Below are 26,845 nucleotides of genomic sequence, written 5' to 3'. Positions count from 1 at the left end.
AGGGTCCCTCCTATTTTGGGGTGAATTTGGAGGGCCCAGGTAGGTTCCTCCTTACGTGTTTCGCCATCCTTAGTACCAATTGCCCTTCAGTGAAAGTTCTTGAGCGTACTGCTTGTGCATATGCTCTAGTCATTCTTTGCTGGTACCTCTGGCTTCTCTTCTTGGCTAGTTCTCTTTCTTCTTCTACCCCTTTCAGATCTGTCAATCTCCTTTCATTGTTTGCGTTCTCATTTTCTTCTTGGCTTTCTTCAAGGACCACCCTTGGTGTAGGAATAACTAATTTCACAGGGCTGATAACTTCTGTTCCATAGACTAGGGAAAATGGCGAAAATCTTGTGGCTGTTTTTACAGAGCTCCTACATGCCCAGAGTACATCTGCCAAATGGTCACTCCATTTCCCTCTATATTCATGCTTCATCTTTTTAAGGATCTTCAACATCACCCTATTGGTGGCCTCAGCTTGACCGTTTTCTTGTGGGTAGTATGGGGTAGACCTCCCATGTTTGATGTGATATGCCTCAGTTAACCCCTTCATGTCTTTATTTATGAATGGGGTCCCGTTGTTACTGATCAATCTTCTGGGAATCCCGAACCTTGTAATGATGTAGTCTCGAATAAAGTTTGTTACGGCTGCTCCAGTGACTTTTTTCAAAGGGATGGCCTCTACCCATTTTGTAAAGTACTCTGTGGCTGCCAAGATCCATATGTAACCGTTGGATGGAGGGTTTATAGGCCCTATGAGATCAAGCCCCCAAGTGCGAAAAGGCCATAGTGTAGTCATATCCTGTAAAACATTTGGGTGAGTGTGAATTGCATCTCCCAGGACTTGGCAGGTGTGGCAGGTTTTGACTAGCTCCACAGAGTCCCTTTTCATCGTTGGCCAGTAATATCCCAACAATAATAATTGCTTATAGAGCCCTCTTTTTCCCGAGTGACTCCCACAATCACCATAATGAACTTCCCTGACTACTTCTCTAGCTTCCTTTGGCCCAAGGCACCTTAGGGGATCCCCACTGTATCCCTTTTTGAATAAGATACCGTTCTGAAAGAAATACCTGTCTGCAAGTTTCTTGAGCTGGTGGGCTAATGTCCTATCAGTTGGCAGGATCCCTTGAACCATGTATTCTATGAAGGGAACTCACCAATCTTCTGCAACAAACACAGCATAGCTTTCTTCCTTATCTATCGCCAGTCGACACTCCTGACATTTTTCCTGTATAGTTGCTGCCTCTTTGTTCATATTTGGCCAGTAATATCCCATGCGTTGCATTCTTCTATATAGGCTGATCTTTTCTACAATTCCACAGGCTTAGGTATGTAATTCTTCTAGCTTCAGCTTTCCTTCCTTCTCGTTGATACACCTGGACAAGAATCCCCCTGGCAACCTTCTATACAATTCCCCTTCTATCTGAGTGTAATCTTTTAGTTCTTTGATGTTCCCTCCGGGTTCTGCCTTTTTCATTTTTTCTTTGACTTCGCTCCTCCAATCCCACTGTTTGGATTCTCCAGGGTACATCCCTTGGAGGATCCTTACAATATAATGTTCCTGCTTTCCTATTTTTACCAGCGTGTTCCTTCCTTTGAATGGTATTTGGGATCTCAGAGTGGCGAGCGCATTAGCAAACGTGTTTTCACTTCTTTAAGTGTACTCTATTAAAAGGTCTAGAATTCCAGCTCCAGCCTTTGTGCCCAAGTTCTGTAGGCTACTAAACTTGTGTTCCCGTAACGCAAAGTCACCTTTCACTTGGGAAACTACAAGATTGGAGTCTCCCAACACTCTCATATGCTTTACTTCTATACTGAGTGCTATAGTCAGCCCGGTTAAGTACGCCTCATATTCAGCTGCGTTATTAGAGCACAAGAAACCAAGCTTGAAAGACAAGGGTATGGTGTCCCCATTCTCATAGCTTAGTACGATTCCTACCCCATTTGAAGTTGTTGTAGCTGACCTGTCGAATCTCATGGTCCATTTCTTTCCTGGGATCTCTGTTACTGCCACTTCACCAGGGATTTCTTCACTCAGTGGACTTTCCTCCTTTCCTGGGAACTAAGCCAACAAATCTACTATGACTTGGCTTTTGACAGCTTTGGGAGTTCTGATGCCTATGTCATATTGAGAGAGCAAGACTAGCCATTGTGCTATTCTTCCCGTGAGAAGGGGCTGGTGTAGAAGCGCCTTTATGGGTGGGACTTAGTCACCAAAAGGATTTGGTGAGCTGAGAAATACCTTTTCAACCTCTGGGACGCGTAGATGATTACTAAGCAGTCTATTCTGGGGTACCTGGTCTCGGTGTCCTTGAGTGTCCTGCTTACGTAATAAACAGGTTGCTCATTCCCTTGGTCATCTTCCTGTGCTAGCAAAGCTCCTATTACCTGGGAATTTGGTGCCAAGTATAACAACAGAGGTCACCCACCTACTGGTGCCTGGAGGGTGGGCAAATGATTCTTGACTTCTTGAATTATCTGAGCTTCTACCTCGGTGTGAAAGACCCTAGTCGGCTGAACTACTGACCTTATTCCTGGGTCCACATTAAGAGAATGAACTACCAATCCCGGGTCTAAATCGGGCATTTCATCATAGGTCCATACGAACACATCTCTGTATTTTTGGAGTAAGGCTACCAATTGTTCCCTTTCTTGTGCCATCAGCTAATTGCTAATAAAGACAGGCTTCCGGGATCGCGGCTCGGTTCCCAATTTATTTCCTTTAATTCTTCCTCAGGCTGAATTTGGGCTTCCTTGACTGGTTCTTCTGGGATTTCTTCTTGGGCCATCATGCAACTTGGTGGTCCGGGACTTTTCTGCATGATACATTCAGGTCCCGCACACCTTCACAAACGATAAATTAATCTCCCTCCGGGTTCTCGCACCACCACACATTCTTGGGATCCTAAAGAGCTGAGTTCCCTTTTTTGCCTTTTTCTTTCTAGAAGGTTTCTCAGGTCACGAGTACCCCTTCCTCCTTCTTCTTCTTCTTCTAGGATAGGTGCCCCTGGAGTACCTGGGGCGGGGCTCTCATCATCTGGCTCTAACTCATCGTAAAACATTGTTTCTACAAAGTTCACTTCTCCCTGGCTGAAAGGGTTACAAGTGGCAGGGATTCTCACGGGCCTCCATTCAATCTCCCATTAATGCACTGATGGAACATAGATGGAATGAGGCGGTGTTTATGGAGCCATGGGCGTCCCAACAACACATGGTAAGATACTTCTGCATTAATCACATGGAACCTTGTCAGGGCCACTATCAGCCCTACCCTTAAGGCTAGCTGTACGTACCCTTCTGTTGATTCCACCGACCCCCCAAATCCTGTTATCTCCGTGGGAGCCCCCAGGATCCTTCTGTCAACCAGGCCCACAGCTTCCAAGGTACTCAAGGCTATGAGATTGAGTGATGCCCCTGTGTCCACCAATGCTCTTCTGATTTGGACACCATTTATGGTGGCCATTAGATAAAGGGGCCTACGATGGCCCAGATGCTCAACCTCCATGTCCTTGTCGGTGAAGGTTATTGCATTGGTTGTCTCCAGGAAAGCTCGACTAGCATGTGACTCTGCTGTGAAGCATTCCATTCCCGAATCTGCTGCTATACTCATGAGAGACTCTGTGGCCACCCTTCCTGCTTTTGGTCCAAATCCCAGTTGGTTGAATAGTGACCTGAACTTGGGATTCTTTTGGAGGGTCCTGACTGTGCTTGGGTGGAAGGATCCTTTAGATTCTCCTGCTTCTGCCTGATTCCGGTGGATTACTACTGCTACCATCCCTTTCCTTTTGTGGTTAGGCAAGGGGTTCCTCTACACTTCTAGCTCCTTCTGAGTGAGTTCCAGGATTCCTTTCTCTTAACTTTTTGTGGAAGAGTCTACGAAGGGTCCAGCAATCCTTGGTGGAATGCTTGACATAATTATGGATTCTGCAAAACAAAGGGTTCTTCCTTTCATCTTCAGTTGGCGGCCTGGACACAGTAAATGGCCTAACAACTCCATCTCCGATCCATTTGTCTAAGACATGGTTTAACTCCTCAGCTGTACATGGGATCACCGGTGGTTCATCGAACACCTTCCCGTCAGGCCTTTTTCTTTTCTCTCCTACTGATGCTGTCATGGCTTAGGACACTGGCATCCTTTTTGTCCTCATAGTCTGTGCTATCCTTCTAGTTCTTTGTAACAGGTCAGCAAACTGCATGATACATAGATTTTTGAGGTTGAGCCTGTAATAAAAAAGCATGTTGGATATACAGGTTTCTACGAGCTTCTTTTCTTCGTGGTCCCCATAGCAATCTAGGGACACTTCTTCAAATCTTTTAATGAACTGGACGGGATCTTCTCCAGGTCTTTGCCTTACCATCCGAAGGTTCTGAAAAGTGATCTTATCCTTACCGAGGTAATACTTGGCACAGAACCTTTCCATCATTTCATCCCAAGTTTTAATGGACCCGGGTCTCAATGTGGTGTACCAAGTGTATGCTCTATCCACTAAGGATTTAGCAAATTCCCTTAGACATAGTTCTCTGTCTCCTGCATAGGGGCCCATAGTGTGAATGAACCTACTCACATGTTCCACAACACTTCCATTTCTTCCATCGAAAGGATGGAACTTTGGGGGTTCATACCCTTTGGGGTATAGTTTTCTAAGAAGTTCTGGAGGGAACGAGGGATCCTGAGAGAATTGCTTAGGGATCCTCGAGAGTTTTTCCCTTTCTTGCTCCAGGAGGGTACTGACATCTGCCAGTGTTAAGTATTGGGGGTTGGTTCTCCCTCCCATTGCTGACCCTCTTTCTGATTGCGTTCTGTCATGGTTACCAGCAGGGGGGACATTGTCCCTAATTTCCTGTGTCCTGCCTTCTTTGAGAAGGCGAACTTCTTGCTCTAGATCCTTCAACATTGCTGTCATCCGAGCCATGGGGTCTGGTTCCTGCCTTGTGTGCCTTTGTCCCGACACAACCTCCTGCTCTACTAGGGGTACCTCGCCTCTCTGTCTGGAAGCTACCTCGTTTTCTCCCACAGGCTCAGAGGCCGTAGGTGGCACATTAGTTCCTTTGCTGTTTCTTTGTCTTTGAGGCATGTTCTGCGAAGGGATTGCTTCTTCCCTCTTCTTTACCCAGTCCTCGGCGGAGTCGCCAAAGTGTGAGAGTGCTTTTTCCGTAACACTCAAGCCCAAGGATCCCGGGCCGAATAGTTGTAGTTTGGCGGACTGAGCTTTGATTCACCGCAGCTAACGGGCTGTTTAAGAATCAAGTGGTGCATAGGGCATGCTTCCTACAATACATATAAACTGACAAGCAAGGATATTTGTATTGAACAACAAATCAAACAGCATAGTAAATGTAGAGAAAAAAATAATAAAAGCACAAAGTAACGTTTAGGGATCCTTAAATCAGTGGAAAGTATTTCATTGAATTTTTCTTTACACTAAGACGTGATACAAGGTTCAAGCAAGCTCAAAAATTATAGTCTTAAATGGTTATTCTAACCTTTAAGACTTGCAAAGTTTGATTCTTTTTGAATCCGAGTATGTGCTATAGTGGCTTTTTCTAGGATACCGGGAAATAATTCTACTAATTTTCTCTGAGTTTTCCCCTCTTGACAGAATTTTATCAATGGTTCTCTCCTTTCTAATTTCTCTGCCCTTCTTCGTAATCCTTCCCCCCTTTTTATAGTGATATTCTGGAGTCCTAGGGGAACCGTTTTGTCCTCTGGTCAACAGAGCATGTATTGTGCCCATCGCTCAGCAAGTTCCGTTTCCCTGTTCTTCATCCTTTCCTTCCTTTTAGTTTTGGTTTCTTTGAAAGTCTATGGCTGACTACCTATTTCGGAATATGCTGAGGTCACGCCTTTCTCGATCCCACTTTTGGCAGTTCTTCTTCTTTATCTTTTTTCTCAGACGGGTGGAATCCCATTCTGCCGATTTGAAAGTCTTCCGCTGCTATTCCCTTTTTATACTTCTTCATTCTGGTTCCCCGAGGCGCTTCCTACTTGCGCCATGAGAGGTCGCTGATTCTTTCCTCTTTTCTTGCCGGATCGTTTGGCGCTTGAGAAGGACGAGGCATCTCCTCTGTTTTCTTGTGTTTCTTTTTTTCCTTTTCTTTCGAACTGTCCTAATCTTTTGTTGACTGTGCTTACACGCCTAGGAGGATCCGAGCCTTTTGGTGGTCTCTGAGGATCCCGGCTAAGCTTTCTTCAATCCTCTGACATGGGCTTCTTTTCCTTTTCTTTCTTCTTTTCTCATAAGCTTTTGGGCTTCCCTTTTTCCTTCTTGATGCTTCTTTTGGGCTTCAAGCCTCTTGGGCTTATTTCTTCTCTTTTTTTCGTAGCCCCCTTGCGCATATTTCTTTGGGCTTGGTACTGTGATTTTTTTAGACCTCAACAAAAGTATTTTTCGGAAAGGAAAGTATTTTCCAGTTGTTTGGTTGTGATTTGGAAAATATGTTTGAAATATATTTCCCGTGTTTGGCTTGGATGTAAATGTATTTCTAGTATTCATTTTCTGATGTTTGGGTTGTGCATAAAATAATATTCGAAAAATTCCAACCCATCATACTTGTAAAGTCTTCCCATATGTCATCTAGCAATACATGAATTACACAAGCAAAAATTCACCTTCTTGGAAGAATTCAAAGCATCCATTATACACAATAAAAACCATAAACATCATATTACCATTCATAATATTTGGTACATGACTATATATAGATGTCAAAAGTACCGTCTAACTATTGAAAGTATTCCATCCAAGGTCTACAAAAATGATATGTCCAAAGGTACCTGAACATTACAACTATGGACAAAACTTATATATAGTACCTTAAGTGCTATTCCTTAGGTTCTTCTCTTAAGATTCAGCCATGTGGTTACTTAACTAAAAAATACAGTTCCATCCCATAAGAAAAAATCCACATAATAGAATCTTAAAGGGAACTTAAGGAACAACACCTAAGTACTGTACCTAAGTCTTACTCTACAACTATACCCACCAAGCTTACACACCTACAACTGAAGATACATAACTTGGGTGATTGTACCATCCCAAGTCTACAACATTCTACATTTTAGTAGTCAAGGTATGTAAATGTTATTCCTTGGAACATAATAGTCCACAAAATATATGTACCACCATCAGAATTTTGGAGTTAATAATACATTCATAGAAAAGTACTACCAACCGATGTTTATAGTTAATACATATTTGTCACATAAATGGTACTGTCACAAAAAACCTACTATCCTAAGTCATCACCATCCCAAGTCATTAGAGTTGAGTAAAAAAGAAATCATCCATCCAAAACTTTTGAAACTTAGCATCCTTTGCCAAAAATCCCCTCCTTTTGTTCAAGTATTCAGCATGTTTACGATGAGCCTGTAAGAAAAAAAGAAAAACACACAATTCATTCAACCACATCTAGTATAATCATTATTCACATGTAACCATCTTCCTTTTGATATGTTGAACATATAGATTTCAATATTTATTCACATTAAAGGCATTATACATCTCAAGTGCAGCAATAATAACATACATTCAACATATAGATTTCAATGGCATACCATAAGTTCCTCTTGATATGTTTTGGCATCACATGTAATCATCTTCAAGTTGTCATTCCATCCAAATCCACTTTTTTTGCAGAGTTCTTGGATGGAAGACCACATAGTCCTTAATGTCCATCGCCAGTTCTCAACAAATGTAGGGTAACACTCTACTTCAAATTTCTCAGATATAGCTTTGGCTACAGTTGCAAATGACCCTGCCTTAAAAGTATTGGAGGGCTTATTTCCTTTCATAGTCTTCTCGGCAAGGAGTGTAAGCATAGTAGTGTGCATTGAAGGTAACCATTGGAATTGCTTAAACCCCACCTTCTCTTTCGACATTGCTATATATATGAACATAACAATTAACAATGAGAGTAACATATAAAATAGTTATAAATAAACATAACACTAACAAGGGTTTAATATCTTAAATCAACCTTCAGAATTGCACAAACAACCAAACAAGTATTTATAATAACTAACCTAAACATAAGATAAGTGTTGTTATACAACACATAGTTAACATATTACATTACAGCATCAACTAGGGCATTAAATAGTACACATTGAAACCATAGAAAATTCAAACACACATATACTACTATTCTCTACTCATTGTGTAATCATTTCACGTGGCTTAACATATCTCCTCTCTCTCTTAAGATTTTATTCTCTACTTTCGTGAGTAGAGTCCTGACGTGAACATGTTTCCAGTTCTCTATCACTAAAATCTACTTGATTCATTGCAGCTTCCATAATATAGTCACACTAGGATCAACCCCCATAATGTAATATGAATGACACAACATGCTAAAACTACTTCCACTTGTATTTCAAATGACCAAAATGGTTTTGCGTCTAAGACTCAAACGTTTCTTCAATACTCCAAACCCTCATTCAATAATAATTCACAAGGAAGAGTGATGGAGGTTGAACAATTCACATGCATTTTTAGGTGGACAATCACTAAACTCATTCAAATGATATTGAGCATTTCAATAAGATGACAAAATTCCATTTTTATTACCATACCCCAGCATCACCAAGATAATATTTACTTACATATATTCAATAAATAAAAACAAAATCACTACTAATCTTTAGGAGAAAAAAAAAACAAAAATTGAAAATAATAAACCAAAAACCTCAAATCTTCCTATAATACCTTTGGGAATTGTAAATCTCCCTAGCCTAGTGAGTGCATCATTTAACACACAAGAATCATGTGCACTACCTTCCCATCCAACCAAGATATATGTGAACTTCAAGTTAAAACTAATTGCAGCTAACACATTTTGAGTCGTTCCATCTTTTCTACCATGAAACCTTGTATTTCAGGTGGCATAGATGCGCAAACATGTGTACCATCTACTGCTCCAACACAATCCTATTTTTTGATAGATTATTACTTTAAAAATTACACAAAATCTTATAATAATATACAAAAAATTCAATACGTCTCAATATTTACATTAAAATATGGGTAGAACCTTCTGCTTTCCCCTATCTCTAGGGGTGTGTCTTCACTAGGTAGTCTTATTAGAAATTTATATAATTTCAAAACCTCCATAAGAACAATCCTAAAATATCTATGAACAGTCTTAGTCGATTTGTGGAACCAACTACCAACTACACGAAACATCACATTATGACCAATGACATGTAAAAACGTCAATACTTGCTTCCTAATGGAAAGCTATAGGCTTCATCATAATTTGACTTACATAATGTCTCACTTCCATGAAGAATACTATTTATGTAATGCTCTCTTTCAGTTGCATGATTAACATATGGTGCCCTAACCAATCGCCTACGCCTCAGTTTCTTTAACATTACAACCCCCACAATAAGGATAGATGCAATAGATAAAGGCACGAACTACTACTTTGATTTTTTTTCTTCATCTAAAAATAACAAACATTGTGGTATAAGAGATACATAAACAGGCATGCTATTATAGACATAGTTAGTATATAAAAAACTTCAATTACAACAACACAATGAATCCACAACCCAAAATACACAATTAACGAACAAAAACAGCAGTAACAGTCAACAAACACAACAACATTGGTCCTACAACCACAATCTACACATACCTCCACAATAATTGTTGTTCAACTATCCAACTTCATACACATACATATATTAGTATATAACCATTATTGTAATTAGTACTAATCAGCCAACAAAAATATATTTTCAAATGACTAAAAAAGTATGTGTGTGTGTGTTTGTGTAAAGATAATAGAAAAAATCAAGTAGATCTGAGGTGGGATTGAGGTATGATAGTGTTTATAGATATAGAGAGACAGAGGGACAAAGGGAGAGTGAAGTGGATGGAAGGATAAAGTGAGAGAGAGTGACAAATCGGTGGCTTCGGAGTGGCAAATCAGTGACAAGACTTTTCAAATCGAGAAGAGAGAGTGTGGGTCATGAGTTCCAGGGGTAGATCGGTGACATGTAGTTCATGATTTAGCCTTGATTGGTTAGAAGGAAAGAGAGAGAAAAAAGGAGGAAGAGAGAGGAGGAGGAGGAGCTTACCTTCACCGGTGGACGGAGCATGTATGAGGGATGGCGGTGCGGTGAAAGGAGTGTCCGAAGCTTCGAGTTCTCTCTCTCTCGTTTGGCTAGTTGACTTGTGAGTGAGGATGGAAATAGTTTGAAGGTAAGATGAGAGTGTAATATGTTTTACACTGAACATGGCTTAATTTTATGGTTAACTAGAATTTATTTTCAGTTTAACCATATTTCAATGTTTACTCAAACACCATCAAGGGTGTAAAATGTTTTCTCAAATTTCTTTATAGCTAAAACAAACATAGCGTAAAAAAATTCTTCTACTCCAATGAAAATTTGATTATTATATCAATAATTAGGATAGTTTAATTTAGGTAAAACTCTAGTATCTAAGTGTGGGTGAGTTGGGCTCGAGGAATCAGGTCAGCCCACCTAGACAAAGCTCAACACAAAGCCCAAGGCCCATTAGGTTATGTGGGCCCGATACACATGGGGGAAGGTAACCTTGGGCATCATCGTAATAGGCCTGATCTCTAGCTGAGTGCCGGGAAGTGGAGCGACCACATCCTGATAGATTCCTTATAGGTCGGTGGACTGAGTCAACCATAAAGGAAATTTGTGTGCGGTCTCAATAAGGTTGGTCACTGAGAACTAACGATTCTTAAAGGAATCCACTCCCGAACACTGTCTAGCGTCAGGAACAAGTTCTAAGGGAATCCTCTGAATTCATGAGGATCCCTTGGGATTCTGGTGGACATGGGAATGTGTGAGTAAGTGGGGAAAGAAATGATAGCCACCCCACTAACAGAGGGCTATAAAAGGAGGTTGAAGCAAGGGTAAAGGGGGTTGGACATTGGAGAGAGAGAGAGGGAAAGAGAAGAAAACACAAAGAGAGGGTGAGTGAACACGCTGGGATATTCAGGAGGATTAAAGGGGAGTACTATCACTTACTTGGGGCCTTGATTGGTAGGATTGAGTACAACCCCCACGTACAAATAAATTCTAAGCCCATTATTGCAGCAGAGACAATTCTGGGCACACACACTAGGGTTTAAGAAAATTTTAAAATTCTATTACAAAAAAATTCAAAATTAATTTTAAATATTTTAATCTTTTATCATAATTTTGTACTTTGATATAATAAATTTTGCACACTACATAAGTTCTCCGTGACAAATGGCTCAAAACATACATGTATTACAATAAGTTAATTTAGAGTTTTAGAGTGACTTAGTTTCAATAATTTTGTAAAATATTATTTTTTTAAGATAAAATTTTAATTAATCCCACTGGCATACTACTATATAGTTATATAATAATATATTATTTGAGAGCAATTTAGAAGGTAAAATGCTACTCATGAGTATTATATATAGTATGTTAATACTAAACTAGAAAATACAAGAACTTACCACCACAAACCTAAACAAGATTATTAAGTCATTAAGGATGAGGCTTTGCTAAAAATATTACCATTTCATTTTTATTCAATTATTTATTTTTGGCTTTACCTCCTTGCAGAACAATTTGAAGAGATGCAGAATAGCGTTGAAACAAAATACTTTTGCAACTTTCTTCAAAAAATTAGGGAAATTGGCAATGCTATTGCCGATTTCTTAAAGCAACTAAAATTTTTATTTTACTATATTTTTTTTAATAAATGAACGACTTTCCTGTTTTCTTTGATGTTTTTAATTGACAATAGCATTGCTGATTTTTAAGTGAAACATTACATTTGTAATAAAATAAATCCAAAATTTATTGAGTGGTTTAATATTGATAAAAGTTACGCCAATCCTTAATTCAAATCACTATAAAAGGAAATCTTTAATTCAAATCCAATATAATAGTCAAGATTCTTGTCACTCAATTGATACTGTTAAATGTTTATAATAAACACATTTAGCGTTCAAATCTCCACTCTTCCAACTTTCAAATTATCAAAAAATAAATTTAAAATATAATATAATGATCTTTAAATATGTAATATAATGATATTAAAGGTATTACAAACTTAATTTACCATATAAGTTTTATAATTAAATTAATGTGTCATTTTTTAAGCACATAACAACAAAGTAACTGCTAACATTCTTGCAGTTTAACTAGTTAGCACTTGACACCTCTTGGTGTTTTTAAGAAAAACATTTATCTTTGTTTGTTTTGAAGTAAAATATTTTGACATGTAAAACATTTTCAGGTGTTTGGTATGACAAGTAAAAATTTTCAAGCAAACCACCAAAACCGATGGCTCAACATTGAAGTTGTTGGTGCTGGAGGTTTAGTGACTGGACCACTAGAATTGGCAGTCATAGTCAGAATGGTGGCTCCAGCGATCGGACTGTCGATGTTCACAGGGGTGGCTTGATGCATTTGGGGGCCTAAGGCGAAGATTGATCATCTTGTTTTAGATGCAAAATTATTACTAATTAACATGAACTATGTAGAGTTTTTTCTTTTTTTAGAAATTTTATAGACAGAAAAAATTTGACAAAATTTTTCATACTTATTGATGTGGTAGATTGACAGTGGTAAGTAAAACAGTGGTGTTAGTGGTAGACTTAGATGAAAACTAGTAAAAGTTTGCTAACTAAGCTCTTATTATTATTCTTTTTTTTTTAGAAGTGAAACATTCACAATATTTTTTACAACAAATCCTATATTTTAAACTGCTTTTTGTTTTCTATTTGAAAATATCACTATAATTATTTTTTTGCCATCAACAACAAGTTGTAACAACCTGCTACTTAGCATTAGATGTAAAAGTGTTGTGAAAAATATTGTGAACGTTGCATTTTTCTCTTTTTTTTATTTGTTTTTCATCTGGTAAAAAAAAATTATTTTATTTATTGATTATAAATAACCCTATTAGTTAAAATTTGGGGGCCTTTTTTTTCCTTGGGGCCTTAGGCGACCATATTTCTTGCTCCACCATTCAATCGGCCCTGGATGTTCACCGTTGGAGAGGTATCTTTGGTAACCGGACCGGCAACACTGGTGGACAAAATGATATCTTCGATTACTGGACCTCTGGCACATGTTGCGGTGTAGCATCTTTGGCCATCGAACTGCCTACACCAATCGCTAGTGAGGCATCTTTTGCCACTAGATCGTTGGAGGCTAGAGGTGTGCATGGGTCGAGTCAAGAGGTTTTTTCAACCCAACCCAACCCATCAAAGGGGTCCAACCCAACCCATCAAAGGGGTTCAACCCAACCCATGTGGATCGAGTTAGACCCATGTGTTTGACATTTTTTTTTTTTTTTTTAAATTTACTATTATTAATATTAAATTGAGAATTATAACTACACTACCACAAATAAGAGCAAATTTATAACCAAATTATCCTGAGTATAACACCAACCTAACATAAATTATATGAGGAGAACTTAGAGTTTGAGTTTTATTTAGGAAGAGAGATAAAAAAAAAAAAAAACAAAATTGTATAATATATTTTTAAAATTTTAAATATATATTAAATATAAGTGGGTCGAGTCGGATTAGGCGGATTTGTGAATCTTATGACACAAACCCAATCCGACCCACTGTAAAAACAAATTTCACAACCCAACCCAACCCACCAACCCCTAAAAACTGACCCAACTCGACGGTTTGGGTTGGATTGAGTTGGTTTTGGCGGGTTGGCTACATCCCTAACTGGAGTGGAGTCTTTGACCTCTAGCACCGATCGTCGAAGCAGTATCTTCGGCCACCTGACCGGTGACCTAGCGACTAGATGGGGGAATGGAAGCCACTATGCGTTTTTGGAAAATATTTTACCAAATTTTCAAAAGTAAAACATTTTTCAATATTTTATAAATGATTTTACAATCAACAGAAAATATTTTACAAGTTTGAGTATATTTTACTTGTAAACAAACACATGAAAATGAGAAAATATTTTGCAGAAACTATTTTACTTCAAAACAAATGGAGTGTCTCAAATCATCTCACCTGAACTTTTGATGTATATATATAATAATAATAATAATAATAATAATAATAATAATAATAAACTGATCACATTTAGTGTCACATCAATTTGTAAATTTTTTTCAAATAGAAATTGATACTAATTTTAGTGGTTTTCAATCCCACAATATTTCCCATGAAGACGTAAAGAAACTGGTTAGCTGTAATCCTAAATTCTAATTAGAAATCCCGAAAAATTTTGTTCTTATTACTCGAATATAGAAGACCAATTGATTAAGATGTACTATTTCTCTTGTTTTTTTAACGTGTTAGACGTACTATTTCTAATTTTTTTACAGGAAAAAATAATTCTAGTAGATTACAGAATCCTCTTATAGGCTCTTAGCATACCATGTCTTAATTCTTATCTAAGCTCAAAGGCTCAAACGGTGAAACCCCATTAAATTTCCTTGTATACACGACAATTTATGTTTTCGAAAAGGAAAAACAATTAAGGAAAATATTTTGATCCTGGAGTGTAATGATGTAATGAGTGTTTATTATTATATATCCGATACGTATTTTATATGTTGGATAAGTTTTACAGCAAATACTTAAATACATATGTGTCACCTAGCTAATAATATTGTGCATCGATACGATCCCACTCTAATATTAAGTCAGCTTCATATCAATATCAAACCTGAATCGGTCTCTAGCTACCACAAGACACCGCCGTGAATTCCGTATATATATATAGATGCAACAAGAAATATTAATTACTCCTTAACCCCACCTATAAAAACCCTTGAATCCTTGGTATTTTTTCCAAGCACAAAAACTCCCCTATATTTCTTTTCATTTTCATTCCCAATGAGAAAGAAAAATAGTAGCAAATTAATCATCCCACCATGGGGTGACTTTGACCCTTTCTTATTATCACATATACTTTCGTTTCTTCCCCTCCATGACCAACTGTTTGTCACTCCTTACGTGTCTCGTGCATGGCTCACTGCAACTCTAGACACCCTCTTCCACAACTCCATCTTAGATCTCGTTTTGATCGATGAGCTCGACGATGAAATCCAACGGCTGAGATTCACTCATCTTCTTCGACTTGCTATCAATCGGTACCATGGTTGGGTCTCTATTTATCTCCCAAGGAAGTACATGCTTAGTTACTTTGCTATGGTTTACATAGCCGAAAGAACTCCAATGATTTCAAGTCTTATTATGCCTTGTGATGTTGCTTTACATGCTGGCCTTGTTCACACATCTTTGCTATATTGGGAAAACCTTAAGGTTTTCAAAGCAAGACTTGATTCCCATGAAGGATTACTACTACAACAACTTGCTGATTCTTGCAAAAACATTGTTGAGCTTGGTGTTCATGGAGAAATAACAGAGAAGGAGGTTTCAAGTATCATAGAAGGGTTCCCTCGGCTAAAGATTTTGGATATTTCAGAGTCTACTTTGTGTCACAAAGCTTTGAACTTGCTCTTGGATGGAAAGTTGAGGAGCCTTAGGGAGCTAGACATTTTGCATTGTTCGATTGTCGGTGATGATGGAAAAGACATAACTCTCCCTACATCTCAAATGCTGTCCATGAAATTCAACAGGGAAATCCAAGAGAAAGCTTCTCAGTTAAAGAGTGTCAAGTTCACACATTGCTTGGGAATCTATTGTAAGCACTGCAGGGAAAAGTATTCAGATTTATTATATAATTATTTTTTTCAACTTTTGTATACCCAGTTTTATGAAAATAATATATAAATTATTACATTGCTTAGGAATCTCTTGTAAGCTAGCTGTGCAAGGAAAAGTTTTTGAGTGGAAGTGATCTTTCGGCGAAATAGAATATTCAACTATATATGATAAGGGATTAGCGAGTATCAAAGGTAAGTATATATCATTATTATAGGTAGAATGTTATGAAGATGACGATGAGCACGATAGATGGCTGCAGAACACCATTTTATCTCTATATGGTTTGTTTTGTGTGATAAGCAATGATGTTTTAACTATTATGCAATTCATTGATATATGCTTTATATAGTTTTGAGTTTGACTGGTTGTTAATGTTATATTAATAATTTTTTTTTTCTCATGTTCTTTCCTTCCGGATATTAATTTTCAATATAATAAGAGCTTTTTCATGTTTTGAGATATCTCTGAAAGTTTGAATATCGATTGAATTTTTATGGCTAAATTCCTAATGGTTATTATTGGTATATGATGATTTTGAATTTTCAACTCATAGTTTCCAAGGTGTGCTGGTGTGGTGCTTTCACCAATTGAATTACAATTCCGAGGAAAGAAAGTATGCATCGATCGTACATATTGTTCCGATTTCATTTAAGCACTTTGACGGTGTTTGATAGAAGAGTTTAATTAATGTTGTTTGAGTGTTTTTAATATATTTGTGAAAAAAATGTGTGAAAAAGTGTATAAGTATGTTTGAAATACTCAAAAAATTGCCCAAAATAAGCTACCAAAATGGACCCTTAATTTCTACATTATTTAGATTTGAATAGAAATCTAAAAAAGTGATAATTTTTTTTTTTTGGTAAAGAAAAAGTGATAAATTTGATAACCACATGAATATGCACTTTTAGTAGGAAGGTCTCACTGATTGCGTCTGCCGACTAGGCTAATCACGTATGGACAAAATATACAAAGGAGCACTTGACACGAAAGTTATCTATGAACTTTTTGAGGACCCACGTAGTACAAAAAAGCCAAGTTGAGGATCTAGAAAAAGACACTTCAGTTTGTTGCCCTTAAACGTGGACCATAGATCGCAGCTGACTCATTAATAGGTGTTTGTGGAACCACTCCGTCGGCTGTCTTTTCTATAACGTGGACCATATATTCTCCCTTTTAGTTTTGTTCATTATCTTAAACACATGCACTCGACAAAAGCAGCACACCATCTTCATTATCCATGGTTGAAAATATCTAGTGGAATTCACTAGTTCCATTTATCCTTTTTTTTATTTATTTTTTATTTTTTTATTTTTTTTTTATTTTTTGTGGGTTCTGGCCTTCTAGGGGGTGGGGAGGGGGATTGGTACACGTGCAAGAAACTATATCACACAGTTCAGCAAAAAAAAAAAAAAAAAAAAACTATTTCACATCATCCAAACATTGAAGAACTAATCTTTCATCAGATGCAAGATTAAATTGAATCCAAAAAACTCTTTCTATAATCTAAAGCAACTAAGTAAAACAAAAAACTACAGCAGCTAAGAAATAGAATTGAAACAATATACCACAAGAAATATAATATGTGGCATTTCTTTGGACTGCAAATGTTGAGACCGCCTCAAGCTTAAGCACCACCATAACAATTAGATGGTAGTGAGAATATCCGGTAGTTGCAGGTGGAAATCCTCAGATTTCAAGGGCAGTGGAATTCGAAGAGAAAAGATTTAGCCTCCTTGATATAACTCTTTATGATTTATGCAGAGCAGCAACCAACTTTCTTAACAGCTGAAACATCATCTTTGGTTCCAACATTTATGGTTTGTCCTATAGGCAAGGCTGCAGGATCATCTCCAATATCAAGTGCTTTCCGGCTGACCACTCGATATATTTGGGTTAGCACTTCAGTGAATGCATTCTCAACATTCATAGACTCAAGGGCAGATGTCTCCATAAAGAAGGTGTTCTCTCTTTCAGCAAAGGCTGTAGCATCCTCAGTGGATACAGCACGCAAGTGACGTAGGTCTGCCTTGTTACCCACAAGCATTATCACGATATTGGAGTCTGTGTGATCCCGTAGCTCCTTCAACCATCTCTCAACGTTCTCAAACGTGATGTGGCGGGTGACATCGTAGACAAGCAATGCACCCACAGCTCCTCGGTAGTATGCACTAGTTATTGCACGGTACCTATGGCATCAAACGATAGAGGTATAATTTCAGAACTAAGAGGATAACATTAGAACCAAGAATTGGAAAAGGGGGGGAAAAAGAAGCTTTTTTTTTTTTTTGGTTCATATGTATTATTGCCTATTGACATCAAACGATTAAAGTAAATAATTCAGACCTTCAAAGCAATGCAACAGTATCATTTTATATTGTGATTGTAATAAAAAAGTTAGTCATATAAATCACTACCAAAATCACTGAAGGGACATTGTGAATCATCCTCCACCACCCCCCCCCCCCCCCCCCCAAAAAAAAGATTGTTAAGTTTACATGTGCACTCGGTAGTTCTTGAACCCACCTTCTCACCCTCTTACAAGGGACAATTTGTCATTTAAGTTGAAGTTCATTAGCCCAAATCACAAATCAAATTATCGATGAATAAATTAGAGATTATGTACACCAAACAAACCACTTCTGCACATTTCAGATGGTAGGGCCCCTTACACTATGAACAAGTAGAGAGGAAAAGATTTACCATGCATACAGTAAAATCACATATACCATAGAGCTGTATCATACCCATGTCTTCCATTTCAGTTAGACCAAAACCTCATGTGCACTAGATGCGTGACTAAGAGTCTAAGATAGCCCAGAATTAAAGAAGAATTACAGTCGAAAAGAGAGAGTCAATGAAACTACAGTAAAATAAGTATCAGTAAGACCCAAATCCCAAGACTAGTCAAACAATTATCTCGTAAATAATGACTTCGATTTCAGCAGAGATGCTTCATCTTCAAAAGTGCAATGATTCCTCTCTCCAAAATGTCCACAAGGGCATGTGGTAACTCTAACAAGCATGGACATGGACATGATGACGTGGAAATTCTCAAAAATTTAGGACACAACACTATGGCAATATGACAATTAATTAATTAAAGTGGAAATTACACTTTATCACCCTAAACTATGCACTAAATTACACTTTACATCCTAAACTATCCGAATGCACATATTGCACCCTAAATTATCAAACTTATCACGCTTTGCACCCGATGTTACTTTTGCTGTTATGTTTGACGGAATCTTATTGCACATGACAAACACATGCTTCTTGCTTTAGGTGGAACAAATTTAAAAGACTGAAACAGCCATCTTCAAAATCAATTAAAACAAAGGACCCTGCCTTAAAAGTATTGGAGCCTTAGCACACCAAATTCTCTTTCAAGTGAAAAGCGTAGTACTAGCCTCAGCCAAGGCTGCTCAAATAGAAACGCACATCAAACCTAACATTGCTATTCAACCTTCAACTCAAATGATCAAGGCCCTCTCTCAATGGAATACTAGAGTACATGTCAAATAACAATCAATTGACTCCAACTCTCAATCATGGAAATCTTTGATAATCTGACACGTAGGCCCTTCATTTTGATAAATTAGGTAAGAGCCAATCAAGGCCTAATTGGGTACAATCCTTCAAAGATTGATTCCCACTTTACTTAACACACCAAACCTCACCTAGTAGCCATCCCATACCTCGGATTGCACATGATCCATAAATCTTTCCCAACCTGCCCTAATTCTCCTCCATAAACTACAAACATGGGTACTCCTAACCCCATTTGTGGACCATGCATGTCTTCTTCTCCATATTGCCAAAGCCATTTACCCAATAAAGCTTGATTAAAAGTGGGTAATTTCCTTTCCCCCAAACAATTGGCCACAAGTTAGAATCATGCTTTCTAAAAGAGTCAAACTACCCGCTTGGACAAATAAAACTTCTTCCAATCTCCTAGCCTTCTCAATAATGGGATAACAAATTGATCTTACAAGGTAATTCATTTGTTACAGCACAGAACATCTGCCATGTTTTCTAACCTTTCAGTTCTCCTACCAGGACAATCTCACTCTTACCTAGATTCACTTTCAAACCTGACACCACTTGAAAGCATGGTAAAACACGTGATATAAAGGTGTTCTACATTTGACAAACCCCAGTTGTGGCAGTGTCAGTAAAAGTACACAGCTTGAGAGCACTTTGATAGTCTGATTACCTTTGCATTGTTTCAAAGGAAAACATCACCTCTTTTAGTAGTAAAAAGAAAGCAGAAGTGAAAGAAAATGTAATAATTTTCCTAGGTCTTCAACTCTAACAACTAAACCAATGTAAACATAAGCAAATTTACAGCTTGTTAACTACTCTCTGTAGTTCTGCCCTTATATATAAGTACACAATTATTTGTGAAAACTATTACAAGCATGAGATGCAACTACCCTAGAAATTATATACCAGTGGTGTAAACAGATACAAGGCAGTAGGATAATTGTTAAAATAGTTCAAAACATGATACCACCAAATGCTAACTTAGTGGTAACATATCCATTTTGATAAATTCCAGAGCACGCTGGATACCTGGTTCTAATATTACGCATTAGAACAATAGTCTGACAGAAACGCCTCACAAAAAACATATCCACATAAGTTCTGTATTGTTCATGTCACTAATCATCTTTTTGTCAAGTAGTTTCATTACAGACTATTATAATTAGTCAAATTAATACCTATCAAAAAAAAAAATAATTAGTCAAATTAACAATCAAATACCAGATACTTGGATTTATCAAAAGTTTAATGGTGCTTGATCTAATAACTTGTTTTCATTAAAGAAAATGACGTTAACAATACAAAAAATAAGTAGGATGATCACTAGAGCGGTGTTAGGAGGTTATCTAAGTGGATTTTCTATTGACATTTTTCGAGGGGACTCAATGTTTATATCTCATCTCCTCATTGCAGATGATACACCTTTTTTGTGAGGTAAATTCTACACACATTCGATATCTTCATTGTATCCTTGTGCTTTGAGGCAGTTTCAGGCTTGTGAATTGACTTGGGCAAATCTGAAATCATGCCTATAGGAGAGGTTCCAAACATTGAGGAATTCGCAAGCAATTTGGGGTGTCAACTTTCATCTCTTCCGATGAAATATTTGGAATTAGGATTTCCTTTAGGAGCTTCTTTTAAAGCTAATTCTATTTGGGATCCTATAGCGTATGCAAAGGAGACTAAGCTGGGTGGAAGAAAATGTATTTGTCAAAAGGGGTCGTCCCACACTTTCTTTTTTTGATAAGTAATAAGATTAATATAAAAAATGGATGCCCTAGTACACGGGAAGCGTACAGGAGTCAAACAAATCAAGTACAAAAATGACATAGATCAAGAAACTCAAGAAAGGAAGAGAATGATTGGTTTCGCAAAGCTGACAGCCAATCTACTAAGGTTCTAAAGAAAAATAACTTGAGGTATGATATGGATCTGTCATTATCTTCAAAACACCTGCTATTTCTTTCCCTCCAAAGACCCACATTAGACAATGGGGAACAATTATCCATATATGACCATTCTGATGTCGGCCAAACCACCCTTGCCAACAAGCTAGGAGTCCCACAACTAACTTTGGCATATCCCAGCTTACTCCAAATAAGCCGACCACAAATCCATGGCAACCGGATAATGAAGGAAAAGATGGTCAACCAATTCACCATTACACTTGCACATATAGCAATAATCCAATATCAAAACCCTCATTTTTCTTAAATTGTCAATCGTTAGACATTTCCCCCAAGCTACAGTCCAGAAAAAGAAAGCCACTCGAGAGGGGATCTTCTACTTCCATATGCTTTTCCAAGGGAAACACAAATCATTAGAGCTCACTAGCAAAAAATAATAAGCATTAACCATGAACCCCTTAGTTCTATCTGGTTTCTATCTTATTTTATCCTCCCCAATCCCCTTTACAGAAGTGCCATATATGGTATCCATGAAGCTCAACATAGCCTCTAATTCCCAATTATGGACAGCCCTAAAGAAACTTACATCCCAATGAAGGGTTCCATTAGTTAACTTCATAAGCTCAGCCACACTAGCCTCCTTATCTCGAAAAAATCTAAATAATTCAAGATAGCTTACAGCAAGAGGTGTCTCCCCACACTATCGGTCTTGCCAAAACTTCACCCTCGACTCATCACCTATTTCATACACAATATAATGAGACAAAGAAGGCCATCTCCAATTGATATTTTTCCACAAACTAACACCATAAGGACTAGCAACTGAACTTGTACACCAGCCACCCCATACACATCCATATTTCACCTCTACCACTTGCTGCCAAAGAGCATATTTTTCAAGCCCAAATCTCCACAACCACTTCCCAAGTAAAGCTTCATTAAAAATCCTCAAATTCCTTATCCCTAAACCATCGGAAGAAAGAGGACTACAAACAGTGGCCCATTTAACTAGGTGAAATTTGGGTTCATCCCCTAGACCACCCCATAAGAAATTCCATTGAAGTTTTGCAATATGATTAGCCATAAGCAAGGTTAGGAAATAGAGAGAGGAAATAAGTAGGCAAATTTGATTGAGTGCTTTTAATTAGAGTGACTCTACTTCCCCTGAGTAAGTACAAATGTTTCTAACCGACTAATCTCCTTTCCACCTTCTCCAGAATCGGGTTCCATATTGTCTTATCTTTAAATTTTGCACCCAAAGGAAGACCCAAATATTTCATTGGAAGAGTACCTTGCTTACAGCTGAGGACATTCAACAATATCTCAAAATTATGAACCACTCTCACAAGTACTAATTCTGACTTACCCAGATTTGTTTTTAGACAGACCAAAAACAACCTCAAACCAAATAAGCACCATACGGAGAATCAAAATCTGATCAAGGTCAGCATCACAAAAAATTAACGTGTCATCAGCAAAGAGGAGATGGGGCACCAACAAAGATCTACCCTGTAAATTACCTACATGAAAACCTGACATGTGACCCTCATGGATAGTTTTATCCAACATTCTTCCAAGAGCTTTGATGCCCAAAACAAATAACAAAGGAGATAAAGGATCTCCTTCTCTCAGACCTCTGGAGCTCTCAAAAAAACCATAGGGAGAACCATTAATAAGAATAGAAAAACGAACATCAGATAGATAAAAGAAAATTCACCTCATCAACTAATCAGGAAAACCACTACGCTCTAGCAAATTCATAAGAAAGCCCCAATTCACATAATCAAAATCCTTCTCGACATCTAGTTTACAAAGTAATTTTGGCATACCAGACTTCAACCTACTGTCAATAAGAACTGGGTCAAGAATTTGCTTGTTCATAACAAAAGCATTCTGTGAAGCTAAAATTATATCTCCCATGACCACGCATAGTTGAGTAGCTAAAGCTTTAGCAATAATTTTATAAACCCCCCAACATGTCTAATAGGGCGAAAGTACTTGACTTCTACTGTAGTAGATTTTTTTGGAATGAGAGTAATGAAGGTTACATTCAAGCTTTTTTCAAACTGACCTTTAGCAAAGAAATGGTGAAACATAGCCATAAGATCTAGTTTGAGAATCTCCTAGCAAGATTGGAAAAAAGACATAGGAAAACCATCTAGCCCGGGCAATTTGTCACCATTGAAATCCTTAATGACTTCAAAAATCTTTGTCTTCTCGAAAGGTCTCTCCAACCATTCTGCTTTATCTTTGGATATCGTTGGAAAGTCCAACAAATCTGGAAGAGATCTAACAACTTGTTGCTCAGAATATAAATCCATGAAAAATTAAGTAAAAAAATCCGCAATCATATCCTGATTGGAAGACAAACTCCCATCAACCATAAGATTCTCGATACCATTATTTCTTCCATTAGAATTGATCATCCTGTGAAAAAATCTTGTATTGGAATCTCCCTCTCTCAAGTGCAGTACCTGCCTCACACTTATTAAGAGTTCGTTATCTGGTCTCCCCACTTATTCCTTCTATTTTTTTTCTATTACCTATGGGCGTATCAAATAGATTGGAGAAAATTCAGAGGGATTTTCTTTGGGGTGGTATGGGTGATGAATTTAAGTTTCATCTAGTCAACTGGAATATTTGTTGCATTACTGTTTGTAGTGGGGGCTTGGAAATTAATAAATTGTTGACCTTTAATCAAATTTTGTTGGATAAGTGGTTCAAGTGTTATGGGTGTGAAGAAATTGCATTTTGGAGATAGATGGAGAGTTTTGGTGTTTGGGTGTCTAGGGGAGTGTATGGGGTGGGTTTGTGGAAGTGTATTAGAAGTGGATCGGATTTAGATTCAAATGCTTCATTCATTTTGATATTGGTAATGAATCTACAGTTAGATTCTGGCATGATCTGTGGCAAGGTGAGATCCCCCTCAAGGAGAGGTATCCTGCGTTGTTCCTTATTAAGTGAAGTAGTGATGCTACAGTGGCTTATTATATTGAGCGTGGGCATGGTTAGGTGCATTGGATTCTTATCTTTCTTTGTGCAGTGCAGGATTGGGAAGTAGACAATGTGCCTCGGTTGTTGGTGGAACTCTACAACACAAATATTCAACAAGGGAAGGATGATACATTGGTGTGGACCCCTTCGCCTCAACAGGGTTTTCAAGTGAAGAGCTACTACAACACTTTGCAAGGGGGGTGGTGCAGACTTTCTTTGTAAGAGCATTTGGAAAACTTGTATCCCTTTGAGGGTTGCTTTCTTTTCTTGGTGTGCGGTGTTGGGGAGGATCTTGATTGCATGAGTAGGGGTCTCTTTGTTACCAAGCGGTGCTTCATGTGTAATGTAATGGGGAGGATGTGAACCATCTATTTCTTCATTGTTGTGGCTAGGGATTTGTGGTCTATGGTAATTCATTTGTTGGGTGTTTCTTGGGTGATGCAACTTTAGGTGCTGGAGATGTTGGAGTGTTGGAAGGGGCTGTTTGGCAGGAGAGGTATTGGGAAGGTATGGCAAGCGGCTCCTTAGTGTGTATTTGGAGAGAACATAACGCCTGCTGCTTTGAGAACCAAGAACTCAGTGTTGTGAAGTTGGAAGTATTTATTTTTGAAGACTTTATATGAGTGGACTTTGCTGCATGTATCTTTTTCAGTAGAGGGATTATTAGATTTGATGGATTCTTTGTACATTAATTAGTTGTAAATTGCTTTTTTGTTCTGTCCTCTCCTTTTCTTTTGTATCATTTTTGTGCTTTCTTCTGTACATAGCTTGTGTATTTGGGATTGCACTTTTTTTATTAATAAATTTATTTACTTATCAAAAAAGAGAGAAGAAAATGGCAACCATTCTAAAACGATTTGCACTCTAGATATTTCATTCCTTTTGACCCTAAGCCATACACCAGTCAATAAAGCAAGCCTAGCTACATGAATAGGAAATGAGAATTCGTCATAAAACTCACACTGGCAACCATCAAAATATACAAACTGTAAGCCACAGATCAAATATAACCAAAGCTTGTCCAAAATTTTAGAGCAGAATATAATAAGGTCAATATTTCTTTGGTTAAGCCTGATGAGTAACGATATAAGAGATTTCCCTATCTAAGGTCGTCTGCAACAGATATAAACTAAGTTTGATATTTAGTTAATCTTGGTTAGTGCTAACTTGTTGAATTTCTAAAAGTAAGTTAATTTAGGCTCACTTCAAAACTAAACAGGGTTGCAAATAAACTGCTAAATCTTGTAAGTGCTTAAATGACTATGCGCCATTTAAGTAATTAAGGTTGACAATCATCCACCAGAGAGTTATAAGTCTCCCTTGTATCTTTGTTCATATCTTCATTAATAAACCATTGAATTGTGGAAAAACAAATCGCTAAACATAATAAAACAAAAGGTATTAAAAGACTCCAGCTGGTTATGTAAACAAATGCAGGAGACATGTGGAAACCCCTAACATTATTCATACTGCAGTAAGAGAGAAACTTAAAACAAACACACACACACACGCACTTGCTGTCTTTTTCTGTGTTCTTAAACAATTAATAGTGCTCCTAGCCAAGGGCGAGCAATTGGGACAGGGACACGTTGCTATCTCAGAACTCTCCTTTCTTATACTTAATAAATAAAAATATTAAGAGTCTTATATAAAGAAGAAGAAAAGATGGGAAAACCTTTCTTGGCCAGCGGTGTCCCAAATCTGGGCTTTGACAATGTTGTCGTCGACACGGATGCTGCGAGTGGCGAATTCGACACCGATGGTGGACTTGGACTCGAGGCTGAACTCGTTCTTTGTGAAGCGAGACAACAGGTTCGATTTGCCTACACCTGAGTCTCCTATTAGCACCACCTTAAACAGGTAGTCGTAGTCGTCTTCTGCTCTGTAAGCCGCCATCTTTATCTATTTCTATTTCTATTTCACACTGTCTGTCTGAATATTCTCCAACAAACGCGGATCGGATCAATATTACTCAACTACTATTATGCTCTATGTTGCGTTTGATCTTGAGAGAGAGAGAGAGAGAGAGAGAGAGAGAGAGCGAGAATTCAAATAAATTTGGGAATTGGAAACGATTTCAAAGACCAACGTTACGTTTCGCATTAGCAACACATACCCGTGTCACCTCATTTTATTTTTATGTAGCTTTCTTTGGGCTTGGGCTTGTACTTGGACTTGTGGCTCTTTCTTCTAGGCTTGTGCAACTGATATGCGTTCAGATTGTGAGTTTTTTTTTTTTTTTTTGGGTCAAATTACATTTTAAAATTTATAACTTGAGGTTATTTGGATTTTAAATCATGAATTTTCAGAATTTAGTTTTTATCTCCAGAAGTTTTTAGAAAGTGTTTGGATTTTACACTCTGAAATCTTAGAATTTAAATTTTACTCTCTAAAATTTAGAAGTGTTTGGATTTTACTGCTTAAAGTTTGGAAATGTTTTTGGATTTTATACCCCGAAGTTTTAGAATTTAAGAATGTAAAATCCAAACACTCCTGAACTTTTGGGGATTAAATCTAAATTCTGAAATTTTAGAGTGAAAATTCAAACACCCCAAAAATTTAAGGGGTAAAATCCAAATTTTAAAATTTCAAGATGTAAAATCCAAACACCCCCAAATTATAGGGGTATAGTTTTTGCAATTTAACCTTTTCTTTTCTTTTCTTTTTTTGAGAAGGAACTATATTCAAATTAAACCTCACAATATATATACATATATATATATATATATATATAT

The 26,845-nt window shown here is 37.5% G+C and overlaps 2 protein-coding genes across 2 annotated transcripts; one reads left to right on the top strand and one right to left on the bottom strand.

The window, feature by feature from the left end:
- Positions 1 to 14,613: 14,613 nt before the first annotated feature.
- On the top strand, positions 14,614 to 16,124 carry LOC126695057 (uncharacterized). The gene is made up of 2 exons (XM_050391667.1): positions 14,614 to 15,640; positions 15,747 to 16,124. Coding segments are annotated over exons 1-2 (813 nt in total). The 5' UTR covers positions 14,614 to 14,829; the 3' UTR covers positions 15,749 to 16,124.
- A 950-nt stretch (positions 16,125 to 17,074) lies between these two features.
- Positions 17,075 to 26,214, bottom strand: LOC126695058 (ras-related protein RABA1f-like). Its single transcript, XM_050391668.1, has 2 exons — positions 25,786 to 26,214; positions 17,075 to 17,849 (listed from the first exon to the last, which is right to left on the bottom strand). The coding sequence occupies exons 1-2, from the start codon at positions 26,004 to 26,006 to the stop codon at positions 17,417 to 17,419; spliced, it is 654 nt and encodes a 217-aa protein (XP_050247625.1). The 5' UTR covers positions 26,007 to 26,214; the 3' UTR covers positions 17,075 to 17,416.
- Between the last annotated feature and the right edge of the window lie 631 nt (positions 26,215 to 26,845).

Source organism: Quercus robur, chromosome 8 (genome assembly GCF_932294415.1).
Source record: "Quercus robur chromosome 8, dhQueRobu3.1, whole genome shotgun sequence".
In the NCBI taxonomy this organism is placed as follows: Eukaryota; Viridiplantae; Streptophyta; class Magnoliopsida; order Fagales; family Fagaceae; genus Quercus; species Quercus robur.
The sequence above is the reverse complement of the archived record's forward strand: the minus strand, read 5'-3'. Positions and strand labels throughout refer to the sequence as shown.

What these genes read in the sequence shown, in the direction of transcription:
- LOC126695058 (XM_050391668.1), bottom strand. Translation starts at nt 26,006, where the DNA reads ATGGCGGCTTACAGAGCAGAAGACGACTACGACTACCTGTTTAAGGTG. An exon ending in GACACCGCTGGCCAAGAAAG is followed by an intron (nt 17,850 to 25,785) that starts GTTTTCCCATCT and finishes TTGATGCCATAG; the next exon opens with GTACCGTGCAATAACTAGTG.
- LOC126695057 (XM_050391667.1), top strand. Translation starts at nt 14,830, where the DNA reads ATGAGAAAGAAAAATAGTAGCAAATTAATCATCCCACCATGGGGTGAC.